The 21,673-nt window shown below is 41.8% G+C and overlaps 1 protein-coding gene across 2 annotated transcripts; it reads left to right on the top strand.

Annotated features, from left to right (window-relative positions):
• The first annotated feature begins 3,377 nt into the window (after positions 1–3,377).
• LOC133933854 (midkine-like) lies at positions 3,378–14,359 on the top strand. 2 transcript variants are annotated; one of them, XM_062381093.1, is made up of 4 exons: positions 3,378–3,503; positions 10,012–10,088; positions 11,464–11,631; positions 12,686–14,359. In XM_062381093.1, exons 2-4 carry the CDS (start codon positions 10,013–10,015, stop codon positions 12,934–12,936), a joined length of 495 nt encoding a protein of 164 aa, XP_062237077.1. In that variant the 5' UTR covers positions 3,378–3,503; position 10,012; the 3' UTR covers positions 12,937–14,359. The 2 variants fall into 2 exon arrangements, with proteins under 2 accessions (XP_062237077.1, XP_062237078.1); XM_062381094.1 differs by lacking the exon at positions 3,378–3,503 and adding an exon at positions 3,547–3,629.
• Positions 14,360–21,673: the final 7,314 nt, after the last annotated feature.

Raw genomic sequence — 21,673 nt, 5'->3', positions numbered from 1 at the left:
TTATTTCTTTCTCTTTTTATTTCCCTCTCTGCACTTGTTTTTATCTTCATTGATATTTGAACGGTTTGTTTTGTAATCTCTTTGAAGAGAATAAAAGAATGAAGTGTGATTTAGAAGGTATAAGCTTCTTGTGCTATCATCGATATGGGATTAGACCCTATTAATTTAGCATTTAATTATCCCTGTTTCACGATGATATAAGGTGATGACTACCCTCGGTCTATAAAACGCCTCAAGATAACCAGCTCGTCTCCACTGGTCAAGAAGATGATGGAAAATAACTGATGAAAGTTGACTCTTAACCTGATTCACCCTTGTGCTGGTGAGTCAGTGATTCAAGTGCAAATAAAAATGGTAATTGATTCCGACTGTCAGGCTGCGTTTGAAGCGCGGAGAGACACACGCATTCTCCCCGACATAAAACATCAAGTGAATGTAAATGTTGTTTTGTCTTCTGAGAAACTGTGAATTGAACAAAAGTGCTTATTTAGTTTTCATCGGGAAGCCACAACTGAAAAGAACACGTGTGGCCGTGAAGTGTGATATGCATCGATTCTGGAATCGATCGGGGGGGGGTAGCTGTGAAGAGACACAGACCAATTAGCATCGAGCCACTCTTCCCTTTATCCCCTGTTGTATCAGGGAAAAAGTGGGTGAATGATTCAAAGCTGTGCAAAGAAAAATGTAAATCATTTTGATTGCACAAACTTACAATGGGGGAGAAGGTCAATAGCCGAACCAGTGAGTAATATCTATGTAAAATGTAGTTAGCTGACAGTTCTCGGCTTCAGAAGTTGCCCTTTTCTTCTTGATTCCTACTGTTGCAGCATCGCATTAAAAGACAGAGTTGACTTTTATTGTGAAGTACTGAATGGAACTGCAACGTGGGTTTTCACGGACCTCAGCACTTGCCTTCCGTCCACAAGACAAGACAAACATTGATATTTTTGCTCTGTCCTGACAGCAGATCAGTTTGAGATATGCCTGGAAGTGAAGAGCTCCAGGCGACAGGCGGCTCACCTCCGACTTCTCGGCCAGGACACAAGCTCGGCAACAAATCAGATCCCTGCCGCTCACAGAACAGCCGATAAAGGCCAATTAGTGTCTCACTTATTTACTTCCACTTTGTCTTTCTGATCCAGAGTCCTGTTGCCTTTTGTGTTAACCCACATTAGCAGCGCCGAGATCACTCCAAGGTCCCTGAAGTGACACAAGACATTTTCTTTTTTTAAAGTCAGTCATTTATTCGCAAGAACAATTTCCTCTCTGTTCTGATCCTTAATTGGACCAACTCACCTTTAGAGGAACTTGGTTTAAATACCACTTGCCGACAGAGTTCCTAATGAGTCCACGCAGGCTGCTTCACACTTAATCATTCACGCCCTCCCTCCAGATCGGATGTATCGATCACGGCGTATTGTTGTCAGGACTTAATGAGCAGCTGCATTGTTTTCCCAGAAGCACATATCTTGTTTTGCCTATTTTCATCTTCATTGATTACTTGTGTAAGTGTTATTCTGTGAGTGGTGTAGAGGTTTCACTTTCTTTCTATCCACACACCGTGCGTTGTCGATGCCCAAAAAAATCCATTGCTGTTTGAATGGGTCGAGTGCAGACCTCTGACATTTCCCCTCTTATAATTGTCCCAGTGAACTAAGCATGTAAATGCCAATCTGCCAGTGTGCACAGAGGAGGCCGAACACCAGGGGCACCGAGTGAAGGAGGAAAGATGCTGGTGTAATAGCTAGTGTGTAAGTTCACACACCTACTGTCTCCTGAGTGGTGGCACATGTGTGTGTGATTTAAGTGTACGACAGCTGGAGTTTACAAAAAGTTCTCCGTCTCCGTGACCGCCATGCAGCAGCTCGCCAGGGGGGGGGGGGGGGGGCGGCAAAGTTACATCAGCATTCATTTGAAGTCGTGCTCACATCCGAACTTTTCCAACACCTGTATTCATCCTCCTTTCCCAATGGGTTCAGCAGCAATACACACACACAAAATTTGAATCTCTATCATAATAACCTTAGAGAAGCTACTGTGATGTGTTGATTTTCATTTAGTTTTCTGTTCAAATCCGAGACCCAAAGAGGGGGTGAACTTCCTGTGTTACTGCTCTGAAACCTTCATCAGAATTATTCTGTCAGTAGTGAGTCCCCCTTGAACACTTCTCCAATGTCCTTTTTTTGGTTGTTTTCGTGCAGGACTTGTTGCGAGCTTTCATAAACCGTTTATGGTGCGGAGAGAAGTTCGACAACTTTGTGTTAGTCCTTCCTGGTTTATTGTTTTTTATATGTATGTGCCTATATACTGTTGACAGGTATGCCTTATATACAGTAGAAGCTTAAACACTCAACTGCTGTTATTATTTCATATGACTCAAAATTGTTTTTAAATGATGCTACATACATGCCGAGAAAAACCCCCGATATTCAAATTGTCCCTGTGACACATGGGTTTGAGTCCCGATTGATCCGGCAGCACACGTCAGTGATGGAACGAGGCACAGACGTTACACGGTTTCATATTCTGGTTCTGCGAGAGCTCTTCATAATGCATGCCGCCGCCGCGCTCAGTCCTGTGAAATCGCTCCCCATTTTCCCATTGACGAGTGCGAGCTAAGTTCTCGTGAATAATTGAAGCGCCGGTTCCGAGGTGGTTGGGGCGTCTTTGATCAGGAGCTTGACACGCTGCCAGCCGCTCTTATGCTCATTTGCAAAGATTAATCAAACTCTATTGTCTCCCGTGCAGCAGGGGGGTGGCAACTGTAGCAGCTACTTGTTACACACACTCTTAATAACACTGTAAACCGATTGGTTCAAAGGTTATTATGGACCGGCTCATGAACAAAATTATGACTTTTCTTTTTTCTTTCAGTTTTCAGTCCCATCAAGCGGCTTTGGAGGGACGCTCTTATTTTGTGTTTAGTTCCAGAAAGTTTACCACAAAGCTGTTTGAATACCATCCAACTGTGATGCATTATCACTTTAAGATTGTAACTGTCCCTCTTTCTTCCTCGTGCTTTGCTTTGTCTCTGTTGTGTTTCTCCAGAATTATGGGTGTGAGATGAAAGGAGACGCGTGAATTGATTCGGCCTCGCCTGATATGAGACAAAGATACACCATGATCAAAAGAAACAACAGACGCCGAAATGGGATTTCTCCAGCGATGCTTTTATCAACTGCAGATCTATAGAAGACAGCAAATAGAAAAGTGGGTGAAGAGATGAACTCGCAGCGGTTGAAAGTGAAAACCTGAGGCTTGTGCCCTGACGGCCTGCAGAGGCTGCTTGGTCTCATGGAACCAAACTTTGCAGTGTGAAGTGTGTGTGGGTCAACAGTGTGTGTGTGTGTGTGTTTGAGGATGTGGGGTGAACGAGGCTAATGCAACCAGACTGAACTGGTTTTGGGAGACAAAAGCTGGGGGGGCGTGAGGAGGTGCACGAGTGGAGAGAGGCAGGAGACCAGAGACAAGTTTCCCCCCCCGACCCGACCGCTGATACACAAGTAAGTGCTCCGCTCTCTCCTGCTCCTCGTTCACCTGCTACCAACTTCCTGTGGAACACATATCTCACAAACTATTTATCTTCTCAGCCTCTGCTGAGTGTGCTGCTGTGATTACATTTCAGTCAGGTAGTCGCATTTATCTCCTGTGTTTTTTGTAGATAGGTTCAATTGTGAGGTGCCTAGCGTCATAGCTTGGTCTTGTGTTTGTCTCGTGTGTTCTCTTTCTGTTGTGTGATTTAGTTTAGTTGGATTTCCCAGGGTTCATTTTGTCTTTCTGTTGTTGTACCTGTTTGTTAGTAAAATGCATCTGCATCATGGCAGCAACTTTCCTAGAGTCACTCATTACAACATTTCTTTGATTGCTGTCATTTTTTTATGCAGAACGTGTTTACATAGCTGTTATTATGGAGGTTTCATTTTCTGAAAAAACACAGATTGTATAATATTCCCTGCAGATTAACCAGGTAGGATGAATCTAGCATATCTGTGTTTATAAAAAAGATCTGCACACATATCAAAGAACAGAAACAATAAATAAAAAGACAGAACATAGAAACAAATATTAGCTCTCCTAATAGCTCCGAAAGTTTTCAGATAAATAGTTGTTTTCTTTCCACACTCTCCACAGAGACTCATAATTACTCATGGTTTCTGTGTTTGTGTTTTTTTACAATTAGGTGTTAAGAAGAACAGACTTTAATTTTTTATTTTTTTCATCGGCACACATCTCAGATTCATATGAAGCTCCGTGCTGTTCACTCTCACTCTGCTGCTCCTCTAACCCTGTTTTGTTTGGTGCTTATCATCTGCCCGCTGGCTTTCATTAGTCTTTATATAATTGTCCCATTTCCTCAGCCACATCCCAGCCCTTTCCCCTCGTCTCAACTTTGCAATTCTGCAAGTGAAGCTCTTCTATACACACTCCACACGTTCTGTATGTGGCAGAGAGGTGGGAATTTGGGGTATGGGTGTGTGTGTGTGTGTCGGGCTGTTTTTGATTAAAAATGTTTAAATTGTGTTTTTGCTTCCTGCTGACGCAGGCAGCTTGGTTGCGTTGAATTTGGAACACATCCAGGGTGTGTGTTGTGTGTGTCTTTGTGTGTGTGTTGTCAGGCAGCTGGATGCACTGTTGAGAGAATTACATGTTATTAGTGCTTTTTTGCACATTTGGCGACTTAACAACTGGTGAGCAGCGACTAAAGTAGAGAGGACATAGAAAGACATACAGGAGCAACACACACATAACTAATATAAAACTCAACTTATGTACAACTAACCCCTACAAACACTTTTTGACCCCATGGTTTTTGTCACAGTGAATTAATGGTTTAAAGCGGAATGACTCAGAATTGGCTCCCGACAATATTGATCCAAGTCAGTCCTGCCTCTCTCCATTTTCTGAGCTAGCCGGCTTATCTCTAAATCAAATAATAAATAATAATAACCAACGAGAAACTCTTAATTACAAATAAAGAACCAGAGAATGTCTGCTGAGAAACAGGAGTGGTGATGTCATGCAGCGAGATTAGAACTAATGTGCGATTTCATATATACAACAAACAATCATAAATCATCTTTGGCTATAGGGCAGCTTTAGGTTGTGTATATAGTCCTGGATGCGTCGATTTTCAAGTTATTCATGTTATGCAGGGTGACTTCTCCATGTAACTTAAAATATGACATCATGCGATCAATATAAGCTCTATTATTTGCAGAGATATCTTGGAAAATGTGTTTTTCTGACCATGTTTATTTTTTTGACCTTGACCTTTTATCGACCAACTCCAAAAGTTAATTATCTCTACATACTCCAACCCTCTCCACCACACACACACACACAAACACAAACAAACACACACACACACACACACAGGGTAATATAAATAGAGACTCTTAGACCCAGTAGGTCTTATTATACAAGTCAATAATGTTTGTTGTTGAGTGTTATTCTTTGTTGGGGTTTGCAGGGGTTGAGTTCCCCTTGCATGATGTCAGCACCCGCAGGTCTCTGCTTTTCCAGGAACAAAGTAGTATGTTTGGTTGTGAGTCAGAAGTTACATTTGCGATGGTCAGGTGTTTGTTGTTTCCTTCCTTTGTCTTTTACACAGTCCATTCTGTCCTCAGGAAGATTTGTTTGCGTAGTAGCTTTAGATGTAAGACAAAAAAACTGAAAAACATGCCTAAAACATGTGTTGTGTAAACAGGGTGTGGGTGTGTGTGTGTATGGTTGTGTGTGATCCCCCAAAGAAACGGTCTGCAACCTCTCTGGTATAGTGGGTCAAATAAGGAGCAATAAAACAGTAATTTCCACTTGACTGCCTGTCAAAATCCCTAATTACAGAGTCGACAGAGAGACAGAGAGAGAGAGAGAGAGAGACACACACATACACACACACACACTTGCTGTACCACCCCCCCCCCCCCCCCCCCCCCCACACACACACACTTCTAATGTGCTGGACAGAATCCAAACTTCAACTCTGTTGGCTGGGGAGCAAAATTGGTCTTTTTCAAAGCTCTTATTAAGCAGAGCTTGTCAAATTAAAAAAATGAACATGCCAGAGAAATTCACTTTGTCACCCTTTTATTAGGAGGTGTGTGTGTGTATGTATGTGTGTGGGTGAGTGTGTGTGTGTGTGTGTGTAAGTGCTATTAGTTATAATCCGAGTTCTACAGTACAGACAAAGCCTTCTTTACTAAACTATGTAACAAGGAGATAAACGTGAATCTTCACTGTGTGTGTGTGTGTGAACTTAATTTACAAGCATAGCACAAAAAGTACAAACAAAAGAATTGTAGATTATAACAATGAGAGTTCTGATCAACGCTACATGGATGAATCATAGTGAATAGGTCGTTCTCTTTGTGACACAGTCTCATTAAGACTAAGAGTCAGTCACTGTGATACAGAGAGAAGATGTTTCATTTGTGTTCACTCTCATTGCAGTAAATCAGAAGGGTTCAACCGATCAGACTTTAAAACGATAGAGAAAGAGATGATTAAATGGCCACTGGGTAAATCCTGATTTAATGTTAGTCAGCAGAGAGGCGGGGGAACAGAATTATTTAATTTCCTTTCTCTGACAAAACTAATTCCACCGCAAATAACCATCACGACCCAGAAAAAATCTTCTTCTTGTGTTTGCTTTCATGCTCATAAGAAAGTCCGAGCGTTTGGTTTCCTGTTGTGTCTTCTGGCAGATGGACCTCCAGGCGCTGACTCAGAGATCTGGAGCAGAGCGAAGCCACTCGAGGGAGTTTAGAGTTTCACTGTGTGATGACCAGGGATATTCTCTCTGGTCGCTCCAGCCTTTCGCATCCCCACAGTGACAGTGGCTTAGCGCACACAAAGAAATGCCACATCTTTAGAATCATCTCCCGCATTATATTTTTCTTTATCCTTGAACTAAATCCCAAATGACGGACCTTTTTAAAAAAGCTTTCTGGAAATCTCAAGAATTTATCTGAGCTATTCAATCGGTACGACTGAGTAATCAACAGCTAGAGTTGAAGTCAGGGGGAGAAGCTGAAATAGCAGATTTTAACAAAAGAGAAAGTCAGGCATCACGCGTGTCACAGATTCTTATTCAAACGATATATATATAAATTTCCACAGTATCTATATACAATATATATACAGCATCTAGTGACAAAGTCCAGATACAGAATATGTCATGTGGAGTTAACATTTGGCAGATGTAGGCCGAGCGTCCTTCTAAAGGTTTGATCAGCCCAGTGCAGACTCCCAGTCTGCCAGGCAGCACACACGCAGGGTATAAATGAGAGCAGTGTTGACACACATTCGTATGCGGCCATATTTTTCAAAAGCTGTTATGCAAACAAATCCTCCATTGCAGGGGTCCTCTGTGGACCCACAAAGACTGTGTGTGTGGGGGGGCTGTTCCTGGAGATACCAGGGTCCAAAGAGATCATTTCCTAACGTGACATTTTTGTGATTAAACTGCGACAGTGAAGGTTTGGTAGGAAAACTCACGCATTGAATTACTTTTCTATCAACAATAGAAGGACCGGTTGTCAATCAATGTATTTATATGTATTTGTCCCTGAAACAATTAGAAGACGAGGAGCTCGAAACGAATGAAGTGACAGCACAACATCTGTGTGAATGTGAATGAAAGGGCCTCGTTTATCTGGAACCGCTCTGAACTTGAACAGGTTCCTCCTCGGGTGACGTCCCACCTCTCCACAAAATGTCACGGCAATCTGCTCGGTCGTTTTTTCGGCAAAACAGCAATGAAAACACACAGATCCCTCGGCGGAGGTAATAGCATCTGCCTCTCGTCGGCTGTCAACAGCTGGTAGCAGCCATGAGCCCTAATATTTACCCTTATCTCTGAGCCATTGAGAAAGTTAATAAAATCCTCCTGTTCATTTCAATGTGAGATACGACTATGATACACGTGCACACAATGCATCCGCTGCAGCAGCTCTGCTTTAGGTAGACTTTACCGGAGCTGTAGCTTAATAACATCATCAGCAACAATGAGACAGATTTTATCACTTAATTACTCTATTTCCATACATGGCCCCTGTGCACGTGTATGTGTTATACCTTTGTTAATGCATTATTGAAATATGAAGTATGATATGAAATTTGCTATATATATTATATAATGTGATACTATAATATTGCACATGCATCCGTCACTTTTTATTTATGGGAAGCATCCTGGGTAGACTGTTGTTAACCTCTGATCTCAAACTAACCACTGGTCATCTCTCAACACCGACTGGAATCGATGATGTTGAACTCTGACCTTCACTCAGAGTTTTAAAAAGCATGTTATTCAGTTTCATTACCTTTTGTTTTCTGTAACAATTCCGTCTCATGTCTCAGTTGTTCCACTGTTCTGTGATCAGCAACGTGATTTTAAAAACCCTTGTTCCCACAGATATATATTTTCTTTATCCCCCTTGCTGCTAGTTCAGTTGATCCTGGAAAAGCTCGGCGTGGTGTCCTCATGGGACGCTGCTGCGGATGCTTTCCAGCTCCAGTCCCTGGACGGGCTATTAGAGCGGCAGCGCATAATTGCAGCCCCGGTGGAGTGTGAGACATCCACTCCATCGTGCTCCACCAGCTTCACTTCACACTGTGTGTTACGGACTTGAAAATTAGACACTGGGACCAAATTGAAGTCATGAGAATGTTTTTGTTTGAGCTGCAGAGACACGGTTTGGAAAATCTATGTAAACTACACATGTCGTCCAGAGCCCGTTCTAAAACCTGGCTGCTTGCTTGTGTGTGGTAAAGCTCTGGGGCTACTACACAACTATTCCTTATTATTGTGAGTCCTCTTCAAGCATTTCTACAATATACAGTCTGTGCTTTTTATATACAGTTCAAACTTTGCATCATCCTACCTGGTTTATCTGCAATTTACATCTTTAATATTCTATGTGTAAAGACGTAAATTGTCAATACGGTTAATATGACTGTATGTTAAACATACTCTATGAACAGATTATTAGTTTCCTCACTTTTTCCACTCAAAAAGAAAAATAAACTTTTCCACCAAGCGGATCAGATCACCTCAGCCCCCAGGCGGCATGGGGGGGTGGGGGTTCAGATGCTAATGATGGTTAATGATGCCTGATGGAAAACTTCAAGTCTGAGTTTGAAGATAAATCAGTTTTGTGGAGTGAAAAAAGTGTGTTTGCTTATAGGCATCTATCTTCTGACAGTCTTTTATTTTTGTCAATGTCGAAGTGAAGCATCATTTATGGCAATGTGTTCTCTGTGCAGCAAGGCTGGACCTCGACGAAGGAGTATTTTGACACATGGAAATTTTGGACTCTGGACTATTTTATCGGTAGATGTTAATGTGATGGGATACAGGTGAAATATCTGTGCACCTTCTAAGCACTATATCTAATTACAACCTAATAACTGAATAAAATATCAGTGTAGGGGAGGTGTTGGACTTTTCATAAATAATACATCAGTGAAATCCCTTAAACATACGAGCTACTAGATGCTAATGAACGTCATGCCTTATTCATTCCAATCCTGTTCATATTGTACATATTTGTATTTCTATATGTATCTCATGCTAGAGAGCGAGAGAGAGTGGGAGTTAGTTCAGAACCGACACAAGCACGTGTTCTCTCTCTGTTGTGTATATCGCAAGTTCTGGTAGTATGTAAACATAAACACAGATAAACCAGGTATGATGAGCACAGAGTTTTCTAACTTCAATCTTGCACCGTAGACGTTTTCTAAAAAGCTCTGCACACACAACCTGTAAAAAGTGACAGTGTGTTGTAGAGCTGTAGAACTCATAGAGCGTTACCTTGTATGGATGCAGGTGACCAGTGGTTGTTACGAGCACTGATGGAGGTTGTGAGCGGAGCAGATAATGATCACACACACACACACACACACACACACTGACCCTGGGCCGAGGGTCAACTCCTAATGGCTCAGCCGACGTGATGCATGTGAACCTTTTGGGATGTTGATTTTCCCCACTGCTGCGTGTTTCTCCAGGATGAGGGCTGCCCCCCCGCTGCTGCTGCTGCTGCTAGTCGCTCTCGTCCCCACCGTGGCTGGAGGGAAAAACAAAGGTAACTTTCCATTCCATCTATTTCTCTGTCCCTTTTTGTTGTTGTTATTACAAATAATAAGCTCATGTGGGATGCATTCAGTGCGATGCATACAAAATTATTTGTTTATTTTGAATACAGCGATGTCCTGCACGTTTTTATATCTATTTTTATACTGCCAAAGTTTTTTGAACATCCTATCATAATCGTAGTAATGGAAGCCAAGGCTGCAGAATGGTACAGAATTACTTCCAGTATGAGGAACTATGGGATAATCATCTGGGCATTTCTTACTGGCCACAGGTTCGGTTTTGCTCCTCGTAGTTCAACATTTTGGAGAATGTTGTTATTTTTCAGTGGACACAAGGAGATGGTGTAATGTCTGTTGAATGCAGAGCCGGAGTCGGGATGTAGTTAGTCTGCTGGTTGGACAGAAATAAAACCCTGGAGGTTGGTTGCAGGGGTTTCACTGCCACATCCACCATCAGGTTCCTCAAAGAGCGAGGGGTCCACAGACGAGCCCTGCGCCAGAGCATAAAAGAAACATCACAGACTGCACAACGCTGCTCTGGATCAGGGGGACAGATCCCGACTGAGCCCCAAGTTGTTAGAGACACACACACACACACAGAGGTTTGATCAGCCTGTGGTGGCTCTGCCTTAGCAGAAGGTGTCTTGTGATTAAAAAGGCCCAAACCCTCCAGGGTACACAACTGACGATATGTCCCTAAAGGCTGTTGGTGATCCCCGATTTCTGCTGGTGGTTGGTTACTCCTCATCAAACTATGGCGAAGAACATTCAAACGCACACAGGGTATTCACCATCTTGTCCACAAAAAGGAAACAACAACTGTTTCCTCTGGAAACCCAAATGGACGGTCAAGCCTAAAGCAGATAATTATGAACACTAGTCAAGTTTTATTGCTAAGGGACATCTTGGGGTCATGTGTGACAGCAAATGGGATCATAGACTGTAAATAAAGATTAAAAAAGAAAAAAAGTAATTAAAACTGAATTATGACCACAGCACAGAAGAATCAAGTGATGTTACATACAGAGAGGTTGTTGGGATGCTTGGACACAGCTCTTCTCCCTTTTCAAACTGAAGGTCGGCCTTTCTTTTGTAGGGACAAACTGTGTATATATATATATGCATGTTTAGTCACAGCATGAATGGATATCTATTCAATGCATACATGCGTGTTCAGTCAACATGTATTTGCATGATTAGTCATTGTATGTTTACTTAGTGCATTTCCTTCCACTGTTACAGCACCAAACACCTCATCTCTCCCATTTGTCTCGGAGCGTGTGGCTTCGCTCGTTGGAATAATCCTGATAACTATGCAGGTCTCGTCCAAAACCACTTGTTAATAGACTTTCTTCTGCTCTTTAGAGAAAAACCAGCCCTCCCAGTATGGGTCAGAATGCACCGACTGGCGCTATGGCAACTGTGTGCCTAGCAACGGAGACTGCGGAGCAGGAATTAGAGAGGGGTCATGTGACCAGCAGACCAACACCATGAAATGTAAAGTACCGTGCAACTGGAAAAAAGACTTTGGAGGTACACACAAAAACACACACACAAACACAAAGAGCCAGAGAGTGACTAGACGAGATCCATTCAATGTAAAGTCTGCAGCTACAATCGATTTATCAGATGTGAGCTCGCTCTGTTGTTCCTCACCTGACAAACTGACAATGGAGGCAAATGTGGTCGGTTTCACATTGCAGCACACAGAATGAAGGTTATAGCTATTGCTATGTGTGAAATGGTTTCCAAAGAAGGAGGCGTTTTAATTGTGAGTAGGCGAGTTATTTAAAGTGCCCCCTGCGAATGGGAAAGGATAAGCAATTTTCATAATCACAATGGACGTAGCATGCAGGCATATGTGTGATGATTCCCTGGTCCAAGGTCAGTTGGAGCTTTTGCTAAACTGCTAAGGCAGGACAGAGTGGAAAATAATACAACAATAAGTCGCAAAAGAAAGGAATGTGAATCAAAATTTTATTTCTGAATAAGATAGAAGTAGATGGAATATGTTAAAGCTGCCTTGATGGATTAAATACTGATGGTAGACTTATTAAAAGCTTTATATATGCATGTGTGAATGTTTAAGCACGTCTTATTAGGGCCCGAGCACTGACAGGCACTGACAGACAGTGAGGCCCTATTGAAATTGTAAGGATTATTATTATTCAGGCAAATGAATTGGCCTTTTGAGGGCTTTCAAATGCTCAAATTCTTACCAAAATGTGCAGAAAATTAGAAAGTGAATTTTCAATGGGCGTTGCAAAATGGATAAACGGCGCCCCCCCGAGACCCCCGGAACGTGTCAATATTGACTATTTGACAATTTGATTTATATTTTATTAGCTTGTGTAACCAGATGGGGCCTTGGATTTAACTGTGAAATTTAAAACAGGTTATTTTCACAGGACATTGATTTATGCTTGACAGGGAAAAACTACATAACGTGGATCAACAACCTTAGAAGCATGTTATCACTTGTGTTCCCTTCTCTCTCTCTCTCTCTCTCTCTCTCTCTCTCTCTCTCTCTCTCTCTCTCTCTCTCTCTCTCTCTCTCTCTCTCTCTCTCTCTCTCTCTCTCTTCCAGCTGACTGTAAGTATCGGTTTGGAAGTTGGGGACATTGTGATCCGAGCTCCGACTCGAGAACCCGAACGGGGACATTGAAGAGGGCTCTCTACGACGCAGAGTGTCAACAGACTATTTCTGTCTCCAAACCGTGCCAGGGAAAACCGGGGAAGCAAACAAAGGCCCGACCGACGAGTTCACAGCTGGACGTTCCTCAGTCTCAGTCGAGAAGAAGGAACTCTTTGGCCTCAGCTGCAGTCAAGAGCAGTTAGTGGCTGATTGGTTGTGAAGGGGGTGCTCGTGAGGTTCTCCAGAATGAATGGTAGCGGTAGACCCAAAACATAACTGTTATACTTTATTTTTATTATTCATAATTTACACAATATTTTTGATGTAGAAATATATATGCATTTGTGACACCAAGTAAACAATGCGCAATCGCATTTTAGTTTCACCCGAGCATTTTTATGTATGTATGGCGAATATATAGATATTTACTCCACCATGATCAGTTAGCAGCTTTTCTACATAAGCCACGTTCCTATATGATCGATATTATATATTTTTTAGTGTTGAGGAAGATGTAAACAAGTATTTTAGGTCATTATGGACTGTCTCATGAGCGCCCTCTTGGTGAATTTCAGCCAATACAATACTGTACAGCAGGAGCTGTTTACTGAGCCTAACACTACTTTGCTCTAATGCAAACTTGACTTTTAAAGAATAGAAACATCTTCTTGGGCTCTGTCCAGTACTTATGTTTATTGAGTTGTAACAAACATTATAATCTTGTTATCTTTATTGCTTTGTGATACTTTTATATTCTTCTCTTCTTCACCCCCCAAAAATAGAAACAAAGCAATAACTGTCAGAAGCAGTTGTGGGTCTGACAGCTGGACTGACCTGATTCCCATTCACATATTCCTGTGCCTTCCTCTAGCTTTATGACCAACCAAACGCAGCTTCTTCTAAATCGAAGGGATATTTGCGGTATTAATCTTCCTTTACACCACCCTCCACTTTAAATAATGTGAAAAATGTCCGCCTGGGGCGTTCTCAATATCTGAGCCTTCACCGCCGAACCTTTAATAGAATAAATGCACGTGGGCACCCGCTCCGTGCTGGAGACTCGAGCTATTTTAATTTCCAGGTTGTCTCAGCTCCTCTTTGCTTTGGGTCTGGAATTATCTTATTAATCTGGGATGTGTCATTAGCAGACAAACTTTGTTTTGCTGTATGTCGGAGAGCTGGAGCTGATTGGGGCTCAATAAACATTTTCTCTTTCTAAAAATCTCACCACCACTGTCAAAATGCCTCAAGACCACAGCAGCTCTCTGTAATCCAGTCCATTTCTTTCACTTTGAATGTTCTTAATACGTTTTGACAATTTTTTTCTACTGTAGCTGTAACAAAACATCCCCAAACTTTTTATGAATAAGTGAAATTTGATAATGCAGGTCTACAGGATCTCTAAGGAATTAACACAGTCACTGATAACTTGGTTGAGCAGCTCGCGATTGTATGGAAAATGCAGAATTGACTTTTATCCTCGAAAGACAAATAAAGCATTTATATTCTGTGTGTCTCTTTGATCCAGTTTCCGAATGTTCTTGCTTGTTAAGCTGCTCTACCTGTGACGTCAATATTCCAACGATCACTGTTATTATTTGTTTGTTATTAAAGGCTGACACATTTCTCGCCGTGACGCTAAGTTCTGTCTCCTGGGATCTCGACGATACGGTGTCATGTGACTTTGAACTCGTTTTAATGACCTGATTTGCCTGTCTCTCCGCCGCACAGTCGGTCTCACACACACGTTTTACACACACCTACACACACCTAGAATCCGTCAGTCATGCCTTTTGATGTAGGTGGGAGAAGAAAGCTTTCATCAATAAATAAACGGCTCCCGGCTGAAGATTTATTCCGCTGTCTTAATTTCAGCCGGCGACTCGCATTTGGCTGAGGCGCCGCTTGTGTTGTTTACACAGATGTTTGTGACTTTTTCCATTCGCCGTCAAGAGATCTCCCACAAGTTCCTTTCTCGTAATATTCTCCTTTAAGTTCATTCTCTTGGTTCTGCTTTTGATTTTATATTTTCCGTCTGTTCATCGAGGGCTCTTCTAACGTACTCGAGACATTTCAACAGAGCGCGGTAACGGTGATCACAACTGCAAAGACCACACAACGGACGCACAATCGCAACAGAAATGGATGTTGACCATGAAATGAACTGAATTACTCACTGTTGTGTTGGGGATTTTTCAGTTGTGTGTCTCCTCAGCTGCAAATTTCCTCAAATTCAGTAGAAACAACTCAGAGTCAAACTAGTTAGACTTTGGTGGTCAAGGTTGGGGTAACTTTGACTCTGACTTGACAACACATACAACTCTTTTACTTTTTTTTTAAATATGACAGAATCAGGGTGACCTTGATATGTTCTGGGCATATCTTTACACCTTACCTCTGGGGAAGACATAACAACTGTGAGGCAATGGCTAACTATAAGATCCTTAACGTCCTATTTGAGTAAATACCCTTCATACATGTAGTCTATTACTAAATCAGGAGAAAGACATTTAACCTGAGTCATACTAAGTCATTACAGGGATTCTAAAGCTGATATAAAAAGTACATGGCTTCAGAGCACTCTGCAGGCTTGGTTTCCAGCTGTGGACCTTTGCCCTCCACTCTCCCTTTAAGTGCTGACCATCTCGTCACAGCTGGTCCGGTCTGGTTTGCATTTTGAAAGTGGGACAAGTCGCTGCAGTGACTCTACTGGAGCTGGTCAAACAGCAGATTCACAGGACGATGCAAGATGATCATGATGCTTTCTGTGAAAGGCAGAGGACGACTGTTGGACAACACTGTGATAAGTATAAAATAAGAAAAGAAAATACATATGGTGCAATGGAAGTCCAGATACACACTTATACACAAATACGAAAGAACGAAAGATTAAATAAATAACGTGCAAAGAACGGTGGTGATAACACACTGATGAGACGATGATAATGATAATAATATTTACACATATCCCTGTTTTCCCCTTGTTTATGGTTAAGAGATGGGGTTATATCTTTGTCACTTGTTTATAACAAATTTTTAAGGTTTAAAAAACTTAGATCAATACATCAAGTTGGGTTATTTTCTCTACATCCACTTTAGTTAACATACAAATCTTTTTTTGTTTTCAAATCTTCATTTCTTTATTCTCCCTAGCAGTTTTTATCTTATTTCCTCAAACACAAATTCAGCATTTAAAACAGGGGCCATTTCAGATTCACATCCAGATTACACCTCGCTTAGATTATCGCATTTGTTTTTAGAAAAGTTGGGCCCTATTTTCTGTTTTTGCAAGTGGGCAACTTCCAGCTCACAGCAATTTAGTTTGGACCACAAGAAGGCTGGGCGTGCTGCATCACTGCCCACATCCATTTGCTGTCTGGGTAAGCAGAGGGTAACATCATGCATGAATGCAGTGGTAAATAAATATAATGTCTGCAGTTAGAAGAGAAAGAGAGCTGAGGAGTTTACAGAGGGATATCTAAGTAGTGGAACGTGACGCTGCAGGGATGAGCCCCTCGTGGAGATGGACTCAGAGAAAGCCTGGCAGGGAAATCGCAGACTCTTCCACGATGGAGCCCCGAAGGACATTTTATCTCATTTACTAATGAGCACGGCCTTGTCAAAAATTTAATGAGCCTGTGTTCTACATTTCCGCTCGGGATTTTAGATAAGAGCACATGGAAGACACTTAAAGTCAAAGAGGTCACTTATGTTTCGGTGGAGGAAGTGGTTTGTGGAAGACAGCGCGGTCCGCCGCCTGTCAAATGGAGACGTGCTCGCAGGCCTCGCTCTGAGCCCCTGGAGCCACTGGTTGGACCCACTGGGAACACGATCAACCATTCCGAGGTCTGGAATCAGACTGGTGATTATGTTTTATCTCACAATCGTAACATGGACTCAAATAATGGCCGCTGTGATCATTTTCCAGCGTTGGGAAGCCCTGTCTCGTGGTATTAGGAGCCCGTGTGAAGTGTCTCAGTGTCTGATTCGTCTTCCAGCTCGCGGATGTGTCAGTCAAACCGGGCCTCTGTGGATCACCCGTGAGTTTTAATGCACTGATAAGGAGAAAAATGCAGTTCCACGCTTGCTAAGACTCTAGGATCAGGTTATAATGAAAGATCTCGGTGTGGTTTAAAAAAGGACACAAGCACTTCAGACACTTGTCCTTTTTTATATTAAAGCAAAACCGAAAGGATGTACCAGGTGCCAGGATGTCAGTCGTCCTGTGCCCTGGGTGCAGTTCAAACATGTCGTGCTTCATTCACTCATAAAGAAGGAAACATGCTTGCCCCTGAACACAATCCCTGGCCCTGTAACCGTCAAGGAGCAGACTTCCTCCATCCCCTGTGTGTGATTCCTTTGGGTCAGAGTTGGTGTGTCTGCTGAGATGAAGGAGCACTTTCCTCTGCTCATCTCATCCCCACTTCAGACTGAATTTATGCTGCTGAAGTCGTCATGTCTCTTGGGTCTGGTCCATTCGCTCACACAGGTTCGTCCGTTTCAATTAACACTTGAGGAGACTTTAGCATGTGTGGCTCTAATCAGAGGCTCTAACGATTGGCCACACGTAACAGGAGATATTAATAATACAATTGTTTGTACAGCCGCCTCAAAATCTTTTAGAAACACTTTACATAGGATGAAAAAACTGTATAAATAATGCACTTTATGGCTCAACCACTTTCCTTTCTGCTGCCGCTGCTCTTTGCAGCAGATACATATTTATAAACACTATTATATAAAATGCACATCATAAGCACACATTGAAATATAAAATACATCACACGTCATCAAATATGAAAAGATTAAACCCATAAAACAGTTGTGTGTGCCTTTTCATGTTTGTGATTCCTTGTTTTTTGCTGTGCTCACGGTTTGATGCACTTTGTAACTTAGAATTTGAAAAGTGCCCTATAAATAAAGTTGCTATTATTATGATAACTTGTGCGTTTTGTTTGTACCTAAGAGGGAATTGTACAAAAACAGATCGTCTGTGTGTACGACTGGTTCTTGCACGAAGCCCATGATCTCATTACCAGACACAAGACTTGACTTGCGGTTGCATCACTCCCAGTGAGATGCTGAACTAAAGACAACTGTTGCTTCAGCTCATTGCATTTGGACAATGTGACATGAGATCTGCTTATTTTGGGTCATTTTCGTCTTTTGTGTTTTGAATTTGACAGTTGGTGAAATCAGAGACTTGCCACAAGGTTCCTTTGGGAGGTAATCCAACTATTTGGTTCAGCCATCAAAACGCCACTAAGGCAAACTCCCAGTTATATGTATAATGAAATCTTAACCTTACCAGCCTATTATAACTACTATTATTACAGTAATAGTATTAGGCTTTTGTATCATGTGAATACATGTGAATATATAACAGATTTATGTGATGCTAAATATTATACTAGTAGTCAGGACGTAAGTGTGTGTGTGTATGACTTTTATTATGGAAATTACACTGTTTTAGTTTTTGATTTATACACTGACGTGTGTGTGTGCGTGTGTGTGTGTGTGTGTTCCATTTCCCGTTCCTGCTGACGATTGTTCCTCTTCATAATAAGACAGTTACTCTGACGATGATCACACCTTCGCCATGGCAACGCACCGCCTCTCCACTTCTCCCTGGGCGAGTGACTGCTAAATACCAGGGACTGCCATTTTCTTAAAATCTTGTGTTACAACCGTGTGCGATACAGTTGTTTGTGTCCGTTCAGGTCACAGTGTGAAAGACGGTGTGTCCCACTCTGACCAGGACAAGACGACCCAGTCTCTTTCTGAAACGATAATAACATCTGATAATAACGTGTGTGTGATCGACTCTGAGCGTCTCGTCCATGTGGCTCATTTCTCCGACTCCTGCCACCTTGCCTCTCCAGATCTAGGTCAGCTCTCATGTTCTGATCTCCGTGTTCCATTCCACTGGAATCGACATTCGGGATAAAATGATATGTGGAGCTTCTATCTGTGTTGCCGTGGTTACCGCCTGACGTCGGCTGCACAGCGCCAGTGGGAGGGGCTATCTCCAGTGTCCCAAACTGAAGCTCACTTAAATAGATAAAACTCTATTAGAAATCCACTGAGCAGAATGATGTGCGTGCAGAGATTAGTTTTGTTGTATCTGCTATCGGGGGGTGGGGGGTTTAGATACATCTGCAGGATTTTGTGCCATCCCAACTATTTTGAAACTTTCCCAAGTGTGAGTTTAAAAGAATATTTGGCTTTAGTGATTGAACCTGTGGATAAAAACATACCAGACACAGATAAGTGTCTTAAAGTGACTTCACCTTTAGAAGACCTGGGCTATTTTCAGAGCTTGTGCCCTTCCACATAATGTAGTTTGCTATCTCGCTAACATCGCCTGGAGGATCAGGCTATTATCTTTTCACCTTTTACTTACTATATCTATGTATTGGACCCCAAAACGCACTAAAAGTATATAATCCCAAACATTTTTTTACTATAAAAACCACAAACAGGCTCAAGAAAGTAATTTTTCAAAGTTAAAAATGTAAATGCAGGTTGTAAATGTTAAGTCACAGTTGTAAAGCTGATGTAACATCAAGTAATATGTGCCTACTTGTTTTTTTTAATTATATCTGTGCAACTCTATCAGAAAGTTAATATACTTAGCTCTATAAATAGCAACACTGCTGTCCTTGCATTTCCCAATTCCTAAGCTCCTAAGTGTATAAATATAATGTAATAACATATAAAATGTCATACTGCTTTGAATTACTCCCCTGAATGACGTGTTCTTATAAACCATGCATGAGGTGGGCAGCAACACACAAGACACACTCCTTCAACAGCAGGTGTTTATTAGCATTACAGTTTATTATCAACACAAGCAGCTTCTGATTTATCTTTAGAACGTTTCATTTAAAAAGTCATACGAGCCGTGTACTGTGCCAGGCGATGTTCCTGTGTCAGCTTTCGAAAAAAAGGGTTGTGTTACATTAAATACATACATACAATATAAGATAATGTACAAACAGCCATAAAAGCATTATACAGACAAAATAAACCACCAGACGGGGGGTTTTCCCCCAAAAGCCGCCACAGGAAACTGAAGCGGGGAGAGGACTTGTGTTCGCACTTATCGGTTTAAAGAGTAAATCAACTGCGACCCATCAAACCGTAGTAAACCGCTGATTCGCTGTTTTATGACCCACGTGGGAAATAACCAAATTCTTTTTACCCAAAGTGCTGGAGTTAAGTTCGTGTTTGAGCCACATGCTACCACTGTTACATAATGAGGTTTGTGCAGCATACTAAAGTAGAATGAAAGTAATTAAATTCACACTGAAATGTTTTTTTTTTTAGCTGTAAAATAAATTGCATGACTGTATTTTATTTCACATTGTTGTATTCTTAGCCGTTTCAAAGTCAACAAATACACAGCGCTGTGGCAGTTTAAAAGTTTTAAAACTTCTAATGTCAATGGTTTTTCATTGTTTCTATTATCCCCCCCCCCCCCAATACCAAAGACCGCTAAACTCTGCAATAACCCAAATTTTAATTATGATCATAAGTGTTTAATATTTCATGGTTTTAAAAGAGACCCACTTTCTCAACCGTCTTCAGAAAGCAGTCACCAAGGACATTCTCCCAACGGTCTTTTCCTCACTCTGTGGTCCATCTCATCTCAATCCATCAATCTCCCACTGGGCCCCCCCCGCCCCCCTCCCACACAAAGATTCACTGTCGATATCAGGCCGAGCCACAGATTTCAAGTAGTAAATTTCCTTCCCTCTTGTTGTTTTTCTTTGCACCACTTTGCCCATTAAGTACCCATTCACTCCCCCACACTCTTCAACTCGAGATACGTCTGCTACTCGAACTCCGGGACTCATGCGGCCTTCCTTCTCTTTCATTAGAGCCAGTTTCATCACGGTGTTTGATGGTGATGGACATTTCTCCGATTAGCTGACCGTCATATCAATTGGATCAGTTCTTGCCATGACTTGGAACGCTACAGCAACTGATCGGGAGTGTTTGTCGATAACCTTTCCAGGTGACCGCCTCAAAATAAAATAAACGCCACACTTTTCATGGATTTGCTTGGAAATGTTCCGTGTGAAAGCTCCAAACACCTAGTGCTACTTCATCGTGTTGATTTACACTTTAAAGAGTCCTCCCGCTCGTGGCCTGTGAGTCGTGGGGCTCTGGCAGCGCAGCTCTTTAGATTTAAAGCATTTACAGTACATATAAAATTGCTGCCAACATAAAGGAAACGTCCCAGAGACCTTTGTGCGTCCCGGTTTCCTTTAGTTTGGTGTAACAGGTTTCCAGCTCCCGGATAAAAACATTGAAAGCAGGGGGGTGTACTCTTCACGGAAAATTGATGAACGTACCAGTTTGCTTTTCAACATGAGAAAAGGTTTTTTTCTCACTTAACTGATGCCACTGAGTTTTAATAGCAATAATTTGACCCCAAAAAATAAGAGACTACAATTCACAATGTCTTTAGATCACTATAAAGTACATGCTCTGTACATTGGGAGGTAAATATACTTCATATACTCTGAAAGAAGACAAGGACCACATCTCGTCCCCCTGGAATGATTCAGTATGTCATATATTTAGAGCAAATATTCAGAATGATTGTGTATTTACAGAAATGTGCTTTACATTGATGTTTGAACATATGGAGGTGTTTTTTAAACTAGTGACTGGTTACTACCTTTTGTATTTTACATTACATCGAGTTTTACTGAGAGATCTTAGGAAAATGCTAAACCAGTGTCTTACTGTAAATTACCAAATTAAAAGAAACACCATGCAATGTCGTTTTCTCCGGATGTTTCCTTTAGTTTGGGTTTTTAAGAAAAATGCCATTTTGAGCTGTCATGACATTGTTCCATCAGGGAAAATACATTCTGTGGGATTTCTTGTGGAAAGAAGATGGAACCCGTCATCAGCGATCATCACTGT

This window comes from Platichthys flesus, chromosome 22, assembly GCF_949316205.1.
Source record: "Platichthys flesus chromosome 22, fPlaFle2.1, whole genome shotgun sequence".
In the NCBI taxonomy this organism is placed as follows: Eukaryota; Metazoa; Chordata; class Actinopteri; order Pleuronectiformes; family Pleuronectidae; genus Platichthys; species Platichthys flesus.
Note: the sequence above shows the minus strand (reverse complement) of the source record. Positions and strands in the feature narration are given on the sequence as shown.